This window comes from Centruroides sculpturatus, unplaced genomic scaffold (genome assembly GCF_000671375.1).
Source record: "Centruroides sculpturatus isolate CEXI.00-Female unplaced genomic scaffold, Cexi_2.0 scaffold203, whole genome shotgun sequence".
Lineage (NCBI taxonomy): Eukaryota > Metazoa > Arthropoda > Arachnida > Scorpiones > Buthidae > Centruroides > Centruroides sculpturatus.
In genome coordinates this window covers 244947-255964 of record NW_019384324.1, presented here as the reverse complement: position 1 = coordinate 255964, position 11018 = coordinate 244947, and the positions used below count along the sequence as shown (strand labels likewise).

At 31.9% G+C, this 11018-nt stretch overlaps 1 protein-coding gene across 1 annotated transcript in view; it reads left to right on the top strand.

Moving 5' to 3' along the window:
• Positions 1-11018, top strand: part of LOC111626585 (TOX high mobility group box family member 3-like) — a 126976-nt gene that overhangs the window by 108159 nt on the left and 7799 nt on the right. Inside the window, exons 8-11 of the mRNA XM_023370020.1 lie at positions 2240-2320; positions 2396-2629; positions 2840-3022; positions 3120-3241. Of these exons, the coding sequence (XP_023225788.1) occupies positions 2240-2320; positions 2396-2629; positions 2840-3022; positions 3120-3241 (620 nt within the window). The remainder of the gene's footprint in view (positions 1-2239; positions 2321-2395; positions 2630-2839; positions 3023-3119; positions 3242-11018) is intronic.

The window sequence follows — 11018 nt, the reverse complement described above, 5'->3', positions numbered from 1 at the left end:
TACAAAAACATCATCATTTTTCAATTGTTATGTCGTAGTTTTAATGCTATTTTATTATTATTATTATTATTATTAATGGAAAATTCGTTTTATACGTTAGAACGCATTAATAAATTTTTCAAAGCTAAAAATTTATTATATGAAAGTTTAAAGAATATTTATCAGCGTTCTGAACGGGACTAATTACAGTATCGTTGGATCTGGCAACGTTGAGGAATGAATGAAAATCGTTGCGTCTTATCCTATTTAAAATTAAAAATAACCGTTAGAATTAGATCAAAGAATAATTTATCACTTAAAAAACATCAAATGATATTTATAAATCGTTAAAGCTTAATTTAAATGTAGGAAACATAAAATGTGAAAAATAAATCACCCAACGTAAACAATGTTGCCAGATTGCTTCCAAATTAAATTTATTCTTTGAAATCGGGGGGAGGTTTCGCTTGGTAATTAAGCAAGAGATTTTTATCCAAACAGTAAATTAATTGTTCCGACTAAAGCCAGATAGCCGGAGTAAGCTTATTCTGATCATAAAACATTTATTTGAAGAGTGTATGAATGTTTAAAATGGCCACAAATGCTCGGGACTCAGAGAAAAATTTCTCAATAACTCATTAAACTATCTAATGGGTTTAAACTGTCCGTAAGCATCTTTCGTCGCCGTGCCAAGTAATAACGTTTGTTGTTATCAGTAAGATTTTCACACACAAGTGTAAATTGCTATTGCCGAGAAAGCCAAGTCCGAGGCAATTAAAATTCTTCATCTGTGATAGAAATAATGCCCATGAGTCCATAAATTGTAGTCATTCACCATCCGTTGCCGGGTTTAATTGGACATAATCAAAATAAATGGCGCCTTTACCCGTTCACCTCATGGGGTGATGCCATTAACATTGAAAGACATTACAGTATATTTTATGGTATACTCACGTAATATGCCTGTTAGTATCCGCTAAAGAGGGATACAACGCTTGAATAGCTGTCAGTGTTGCCTATTCTTGTCAAAATTTTGCATTAATATTCAAAGTGGCATCGATTCCTACCGATCTTTACAATGCAGATTTGCTCAATCTCCGAGTGTTTCGGGATTTTCGGCGACGTTAATGAAAGTAGTGTGAAATTAAGTATCGAAAAAGCTTTTGTTACATAAATTAACTTTGTTATGATATGCAAGTTTCTCATCGTTTTAATGCATAAAAGTTGCATGTGTTCATTAAATCTAGGATGACACACACTGACTCATGCTTATGAGTATTGCAGTTGCAAAAATGTATCGTGCAAGAGAAAAACACTACTTATACATTTATAATGTTTACGTTCTTATAGAAATAAGGCTTTAGTATCCAATTCGATATGAGTTTAGGGATTTAAATATTTAAATTTGAAATACAGTAGTTACTGTGTGAAGATAGGCAGGCAGAATTAAGTGGAAAATTTGAGATTTTAGAAGATAAAAGTGCATAAATAATTACAAAAGAAGATAGTTAAAGAATAAGATTAAATGTAGAGGTAGGTTAGTACAATAGAACACAGTACAGTAGAGGTAGGTAGGTACAGCGCAACTGAGGATTATAGGAGTATGAAGAGTCAAAATCGACTTTTTACAGGTAAATTAGTTGTTGAAGTAACAATTTATAAGCTTTATTAGGCGTAGAAACGAAGTTCTTAGAAGATAAACTAGTAGAATGGACCGGCAAGTGAACTAGCAGAATCAATACAAATTAAGATAATGTAAAGAGAAGATACAATATATAATTAATAGTGAAAAATTGCATAGAACAAGATGAAACGCCTTGAAAAAAGGCTATAAATTTTACTATGCCCAAAACGAAAGTGAAACTGGTCGAGATAAAATAAACTTATAAATAAATGAATCGAGGCTAATCAGATACAGAAAATAATTTATAACCAGTGATAAAATTGATGTAGTATCGTGCTCTGAAAATGAAGCATATTTTGTACGTGAGATAAATTCAATCATTAAAACGGGTCTAAATTCAATTAATAAATACATTTAACTGCATCAATCAATAAGTATTCGGTTGTAGAAACTCTCATAAATTTGTAGGGGGGCTTTATTCAATTCCTTCAGCAATAATAAACGGAGCAACGAACATGAATCACTGCAAGCACGCAAAGGCTATTGATCTTTTCCTAAAGTACTCTACACAACAGTTGTAAACTGTGAGGCTAGCTGAAGATGTCGAAATTAAAATCCTTTATTTTACATGTTCAGTTGTATAAAAAGAAAACCGAAGCAGCCAAGAAGGAATATTTGAAAGCCTTAGCTGCTTACAGAGCTAGTTTAGTCTCGAAGGTAAGTTTGAAAATTTGCTAGGATGAGGGACTTAGTTAACGTAATTTGTTCTAATTAAATCATCTTCTTAAGCAGGCAGCTGCCGATCAGTCTGACGTCATGTACGGAAATTCCGTCAGTCCTACATCTTCATCAGCCACATCTCCCGTTAATTCATCGCCCGGTCACGTGTCGATGTTGTCACCCCTTCAGAAGAAATCCCCGTTACTAACATCCCTGATGGAAGGGAATTCCCCTTTGGCATCTCAACTGCAACAGCAGCAGCAGCAGCAGCAGCATCCTGTAGTGCCAGGCCAAATGTGGCGCTCCGTAAGTAACAGACTTTCCAACTCATTCGGATACAGAAATTTGTTTGAACCGCTTAAAACATTAAAAATATCTTTATGTATACAAATATATATTGTATTGTTATTGTTAATTAGCTGCATGTTTTAAAAAAAAAGGGAAACGGAACGAGTTTGTCGAAGTTCAAACAAATTTCTGTATTTTTTTACTTGACTGATCCAATCCCTCCTTCAGATCAGCAACATGTACTTCACTGTCCCACAGCCCGTCAACAATAACCATCCAATGTCTCATCATTCCATGGGTCAGATGCTACATCCGCAATCGAACCAGATGCTACAACAGCAACAAATCATCCAGCCTCAAGGGGTCAGTCAGTCTATGAATTCCAGCAGTTCGTACACTGTCATGTCCACGGTGAGAAAGAACCCCAGTTTTTCTTCAGCCTTTCCAGATCGGCAGTTTAACCATTTTTATTTTATTTATTTATTTTTTTCTGTGTGTTTCTTTATAGATGGCAACGCAGAACAGTATTCCGGGATCCGAGGTTTCTCGAAACTGTCTTCGTAATAATATTGAAACGACGCAATGGGAGCAAGATTACCCCAATAACGATTGCGTCATTACTCATTGCAGGTAAATTTTTTACGTGTATTTACTTACAAAGAAATGGCATCTTCAGGTTTTAAGATAGATTTACCTCATATCTCCGTAAACTATCTTTCATTTTTTTTTTCTAAATATCTCTAGTATTTGTGATTCCTCCTGTTGGCTCTAGTGAAGGGTTTTTCAATTATTTATTCTTTACTAGTATCTCTTCTAAAGTTTATCTGTATAAAGACTCTTAGTAAGCCTCTTCAACGTTTTCAGTAATGTTCTTATAAGTTTAAAGTTCTGATAATGAGCAAGAGCTACATTGTTCATCATCGAGTGGTTGTAATGCTTTCTGTATCGAGCGTTTTGTAACAAAAAAAATATTTGTTTCATTCAATAACGTTGTTATTATACCTCTATCGAAAAACCTTAATTATCATTTTATATATGAGGGACTCTCGTGTAGGGTGCCACACCCTCAAACTGCAAAGATAACCTCTTCAAGGAGTGTAAGGTTTTAAATCCCTAGAAGAGTCTTACACCTCTTAACAAGGCCTTATTCCCTTACACCCCCTAGAAGAGGTAAAACTCTTGTGTTTAACCCCTGAAATATTTTTGGAAGGCCTTTCACAATTGGCTAAGTTTTATGGAATAAGTGAAACGACCAGGTAGGTCCTGAAATGTAAAAAGAAAAGGGACGTTTCTACTGATGTCAGATGTCACGTAGTTGACTCCGGTGGACGATCGTCGGTTTTCTAGTTTCCTGGCATCATCGATGACACGTGTTACGAACAACAATAAACTTAGGAGTACTTTCTATGAGAAATTGGCACTATATAGATGTTAGACACATGAAGAAAATCCGGAAAATTCCACGTGGCCAGCCCTGCTGGTCAGGCGCGAAATCGCGACCAATGTATTTAGTGGTTTTATCCACTGGCGTGCTTCTTAATCGCTTAAGTCCTGTCTGAATTAGACTGAAATACACGTATAGGAATACAAGTCTAAGTAAAATAGCTTAACGAATTTTTTAATGTGGTGCAAAAACACATTAGAAAATCCTATAGGGTGCAGGCAGCTGAAAAGGCCAAGAATCACCGCTATATACGGAATAAAGTACACGTGAATAGAATAATTTCAAATGTAACAGATTTTAACCGAAATTTATTTGAACGTGCTATAATTAACGATTTTTAAAATAGAAATAGACAGATTTTCTTTCATTGTTGCAAAGCTTTTTAGAGTTATATCTTATGAATAACGCAGAGGACGTTTTATCTTCTTCTTTCACCTTACATTTTATTCAATTTTTTAGAAATATTTTACTTGTATCAACCTATAAAGTTACTACACGTATTTATAGTGTTTGCTTTTTATTTTTTTTTTATTTTAAGAGTTATTTCTCACTATTCTTTATATTTTTGCAACGTAATAAAAAACCGAAAATATTATTTTGATACTTAATTGCAACGATATTCCTAACTGACATTGTTTTATTTATAATGAAGTATCTTATTTATATATTTATATACTCGAGGAGTTTTTTTTATGTAGGATGAATCTGTTCCACTTTTGTTACTATAAAAGCTTTCCAATTATGTTACGACACGCTGAATTCAATCTTAATCCCTCTCGAGATAAATTTATCCTCGAAAAAAAACATTTCTTCCAAATCAAATTTTTATGAATATTTTAGTTTTTGTCNGTCGTTACCAACGTTATGTTGTTTAGAATGTTCTAAAGTTACAGCTATAATCACCGTATTCACCCTTACACTTACCCTACTCACCCTTATACTTACTGTTCACCCTGACATCTTACTCTATTCACTCTTATACATACCTTACTCAGCCTTACACTTACTCTACTCAGCCTTACATTTACACTATTCAGCTTTACACTTGTATAGGCTCTATTCAACCTTTATACTGTTGTCCTTTATACAAGTGAACAGAAACTGGGATGAAATATACTAATTCTTCTAATCTTGATCGCCATCATCAATATTCTGATATTTAACAGGTGTTAAAAGTATAGATATAATTTCTATATTCACTCTTAGTATAGGAATAGACAGAAACCAAGGTATCCTTCCTCCTCTCCTTCTGTATCCTGAAAGCAGAGTTAGAAGGACACGTAACAGAAAGCAAAAAATAGAATCCTGCTTGAAGATTGTAGCATGTTGCTTGACGATTTCGACTTTAAGAATATTCAAGCAACATTCGATTTCCAAGAATCTTTAAATCCTGAACTCGTACTTAAAGATTCCTGAAGCTTCCGTGAAGGATTCTACAGGAATCTAATGCTTACTTGAAGGATTTTAATCACTTGAAGCCCAGAAACCTTCAAGATTTATCAAAACGTGATAATTAAGGTAGAAAGGCTCTAAAATACTACACAAGTTGGACTCTTTCTAGTGTAATCTTCAGAAAATTCAAACAGAGGGAACGTTAACTAATCCAGAAGTCATTCCGGAGCAAAATAACTTTATTCTACCAACTTTTAAGAATAAGATCTTCATCTTATATCCTTGTTAAAGAATTAAATTTACCCCTAATTTCATAGATCATAATTGTTAAAGAGGTAATTTTAAAATCGTTTTTCCAAAGTAATTTATTCAAACTTTTCGAAAAGTCCCCTCCACCCGCTTACTCCAGTTGTATACGACTGTAAAGGAGGAGAGTGGAGGAAGAAAATAATAACAATAATAATCATAAAAAAAAGAGAGATATGACTCTGGAAAAATGCCAGAAATTCTTTATAAAATTACCTCTTCTTTTTGTGATATTTCTCTAAAAATGTAATTGCCTTTTCAATATAAATTGATAAATAACTTAAATTTCGTTTTTTTTCCTTACCATTGTATTATATATATATTTTTTTCCTTTGTAACAGACCAGTGTCTGCCTATGCACTTTTCTTCCGGGATACTCAAGCAGCTATCAAAGGACAGAATCCAAACGCCAGTTTTGGTGAAGTGTCCAAAATTGTCGCGTCCATGTGGGACAGTTTAGACGCTGATCATAAAAACGTGAGTTGTCAAAATCACTCAACTTATACGTCAACGTTAAATTTATGATGTTCCTTGATGTTATGGAATTTATCTTGTTTCATGATATTTCAGTATTTCGGGTAATGTCTCTTATCTTGTTTCATTAGAGCCAATTTCCTGGATGATAAGATTGATACTCCTCCTGTTTTTCTCTCCCTTTCTGTGTGCCTACATCCTCTCTCTCTCTCTCATCGTGGGTACATCTTCTTCTATTATCGATCCGCACACCCCCTGAAATTATATACAATATCACGATAAATTATTTATGAAGATGTATAGATTATCCATTATAACAATGGAATTCTTACTCCCTTGCAATGGGGAGCATTTAAATAAATAATGCCCTATATTAAAGATAATTCCGGGAAACTTTACTATTAATTCCAAATTATCTTCCTCGTTGGTGATTCGCTTTAATCAACTGTTATCTCCCGTATTATGAATTATATATGAAGTGTTTGTTGTGTATAATATATGAGGCCTTATATAATTATTCTTAATATATATATGGTATTACCATTAAGGGTTATAACTCTATCGACTGTTTAGTTAAGATGAAAATAAAGCAAATATAACAGGCTCAGAGCGATTGCTTAATAAGGTTAACTGTAATTAAGGGCTTAAAAGTTGTAAAATCTATTCGAAATAACTTCTACCCTGCCATTTTCCCATTAAAAAGATGGAGGTTTTACTAATTTTAAATGGCTCGTCACTTAATTATAGTTAAGTAATGCTTAATAACTGTAAAATGTATGGAAAATCACTCCTTCCCTTACCATTCTCCCATTAAAAAATGACATTTTTACTACTATTAAATAGTTCGTCACTTAATTACAATTAAGTAATGCTCAAAAACTATAAAATTTATGCGAAAATGTGCTCTGCCCATGCCATTCTCCCATAAAAAATGGCGCTCTTAGTGCGCTCCGTCGTGCATTTACCGACGTTTAATGTTATTAATTTGGGCATTCAAGCCAATTTTAGTAATTTATCACAGTACACAAGCGTAATTTAGAACGTATGCTGGATTCTTAAACTAATTAAAATGGTTACTAATAGCATAAATATCGTTTATGTTACATTATTTGAAGTATGGCACTAAGTTGGCCTGGCGGATTATTAATCGAATTGTAGCATGCATCAATCGATTTTTCTCGTTGATTTCGAATATATTTGATAAATATTGTTTACGTGGGATGTGTTTTAAACTAATTAAAATACTATTAATTACATCAAACGCTGCCGCCCCACCCCCTTTTGTGACGAAATATTCCAATGGTGTTGCCATTTTAGTGACTTTGTATCCGTGTTTTGATGGTTAGAAATAATGCTTAATTTAATTGTGTTTAGGTTAATCGATCGACGTCATATTTTTAGTGTTTACGCTTACGTAAAACACGCCAAAAGGGGTGTTGTTTTTTATAAACGCTGTGGCATTATTAGATTGCTTATTGTGTTAATTTATAGGCAAATTAACTTTAAATTTTATTAATTTTGTAACGTATTTATGCTCGAAATTCTTATAAATGCCTTTGTTTCGAACACTGCCTCCAACAAAGGGTAGTAATTAATTAAAACAAGATCAAAGGTGTCAGTTATTTAGGGTTGAAATCTCGTTGGGATGATTGTTGAGCATTTTAGAAACAAAATATCCTTTAGGAAGTTTGATTTTTGTTAATGTAAACAAGTAATTATCATCGTCAATCAGTTACAAATAATTATGTAATAATTGAAACTACAGTTATACACAAAACAAAAGTAACAGATGCAGTTACAGCCAACACCTTTAAACAGAGACTTGAAACAGGTATAGACGTGAAACACATGCAGTTATCCATCTTGAAACAATTGATACAGATATATTTATAACATCCACAAACAGTAATAGTTATATACTTGAAACAATAGCAATTATTTCAAAGTGTCTTTATACCTTTGAAAGAGGGTGCTTTTACAGGATAAGTATCCTAAGACAGGCGCATTTATGTTTTAAAACAGATAAATTCGAATAAAAACAATTATAGGAACTTTAAATGTTTCAAAATGCATTTTTTTTAAACCTTTGCTTCCTCATAACTTAATTATTTAAGACTACTTACGACACAAATGCTATTCCAAGCGCATTAGTGTTATAACAGTGTTTAAAATTGCCTAAGCAACAGCTTAATTTCGTCTGTCTGTAACGCACTTAGCCATATTTGTAACATCAACGTCGTTACTTATCGCCGTGTCACCATTCTTAGAGAACACGCTAACCTCTGTTTAGTGTATAACCATAAATAATGCCCGCGTATAAAGTTTTATAACACTTAACGACGACTTAAATCTTGTTCAGAGCCACGTTATGTCGTTATAAGCGGACATTGTTGCGTCAATAACACAATATAATATCTCAAAAATATTATATACGAGAATTTAATCTTTCTCGTTTATTTATGCTTCGTTATAACGCATATTATTCTGTACTACGTCGATATAAGCGGGTCATTGCCGCAAATGTTAAATAATGACTTAAAAACATATATACTATATAAGAGTTTAATCGTTCTCGTTTACAGCGCATTCTGTATCATTAATGCTTCGTTATAACGCATCTTAAATCTTGATATAATCGAGTCATTGTCGCAATTGTTTGCATTGTTAAATAATGAGTTAAAAATATCCTATATAAGAGTTTAATTGTGCTCGTTTGTAGGGCATTAATGCTTCATTATAATGCAATCATCATTTAACTCGAAATAACGCTAATATTCAATTTAAAGTTGACCCAATTACTTTAATGCACACGCCGTGTAAATATTTTATAAACGTTATTTAAAATTTCAAAAATGATTCTTCCGAATAAACGCTAATTTAAGTTGATATTTCCTCATAAAATTGCCTCATCTCTAAGCTGTTACGCTTTAAAGAGGTGATAACATCGCGAAAAAAAAAAACGCTTATTAATAAACTTAATGGCTTAAAATTCTCTTAAAATTCAGTTTAATTCTATTAATTCATAACGCACTTAACTCATTATGAATAACGTAAACATTCGCTTAAGTTATACCGGGTTTATTATTCGAAATAACGCTATTACATCACGACACCTTAATTTAATTAGGTAGAAAATTTGATTTTTAACATTTATTTAAACTTAATATAATTAATTAAGAAGCTATTTAAGCTTAAGCGTTATATCGAGTTGCATCCCAGTACATTGACGTTATATCGAGGTGTTCTTTTTTCGATATAACGACTTATTTTCTTCAATTGAATTCCATTGATTTAATACTACAAACAATATAGATATTCATTTTATGCAGTTTAATCACTCGAAATAACGCTAGGCGCGCTATATTGAGGTACATTAGGCGCATAATTTGATTTCTACCATCCTTTTACATGTAATAAACTTTAAATTCCACCTAAACTTTAATTATATAAGCATTGTTTTAATGTTATCGTATTGTGTCGCTATATCGAGGGTTTTCTGCATTTTATTTTTATTGATTTTACACTGTATATGACACGATTTAATTAAATGAATTATGTAAGCATTTACTTACTTTACAATAGGATTATTCGATGTAACGTTGAGGTCGTTATATCGGGGTGAGTTAGTTAATCGAGCTGATTTGGGTTATATGTTTAAACCTAATGAACTTTACATAAGTTAATTAATAAACTGTTTACAGTATAAAGCGTTATTTCGAGTTATTATCATGTCGTTATATCGAGTGCAGTTCTCTTTCTAATTTACTACAAAGCAAGCAAATGTAATACTTTTATGGATTGTATATCTTCTTTAAACTTATTATTAGTAGGGCTTAAATATATATTATTCGAAATAACGCTATTCCTTGTATATTATTAAATAGTTCAAAATTTAATATAGTACTTACATTAATAAAGCGTAGTAAACCTCGTGTATATAGCAGAAGCATTATTTTAAGTCTCTTTTCTCACATCAATTCGTTATATAGAGTTCAACTCTCTTCCTGAGCCTGTTATTATAAAATAGCAACTTTTAAAGCATAAAATATATTCGAGAAACCTTTAATTTATTAAATTACAACGTGTTTTACCCCATAAATAACCTGAAAATAGAATAAAAGCAGTTATTATTCTCAGAAAACAAAATGGCGCCCGTATATACTACACATCACTATTACTCTCTCTTATTATAAAATAGCAACTTTTAAAGGCATAAAAATCTATTCAATAAACCTGAAATTTATTAAATTATAACATATTTTATACAATAAATTAGCATAAAAGCAGTTATTATTATTATTATTATTATTATTATTATTATCATCACGAAGCCTTGATCAGAAAAAAACAAGATGGCGCCGGATGCAAACAGACGATGGAGGAGATTGCTCTTTTACGCAATTTTAACTACAATTACATTTATAAGATTAATTATAATTAATTCGATTTAAATAACTAATGAAAATAAAGCAGGACTGATTGGAAAGTTTTTAAAATAAAAATAAAATAAAAAAAAGAAAAGAAATCGCTATTAAGTACGATTATCGAAGACATAATTCAATTATGTACTTTTAAGGCTGATAATAGCATTATTTCTTTCTTAATTTGAGTCTTAAGAAAGAAATGGTGTCATTTAGAAGCGATTTCTAGGAATTAATTGAAAGATAAATTTAAAGAAAAATTACTCTCCTGGAAATAATGGCTCCCAGCTTCTCGTTTGACGTCACGTTTCCGTTATTCCTTCGAGATTGAAAATTTCTTTTTTTTTTTTTTTTTTAGATATTTTTAATA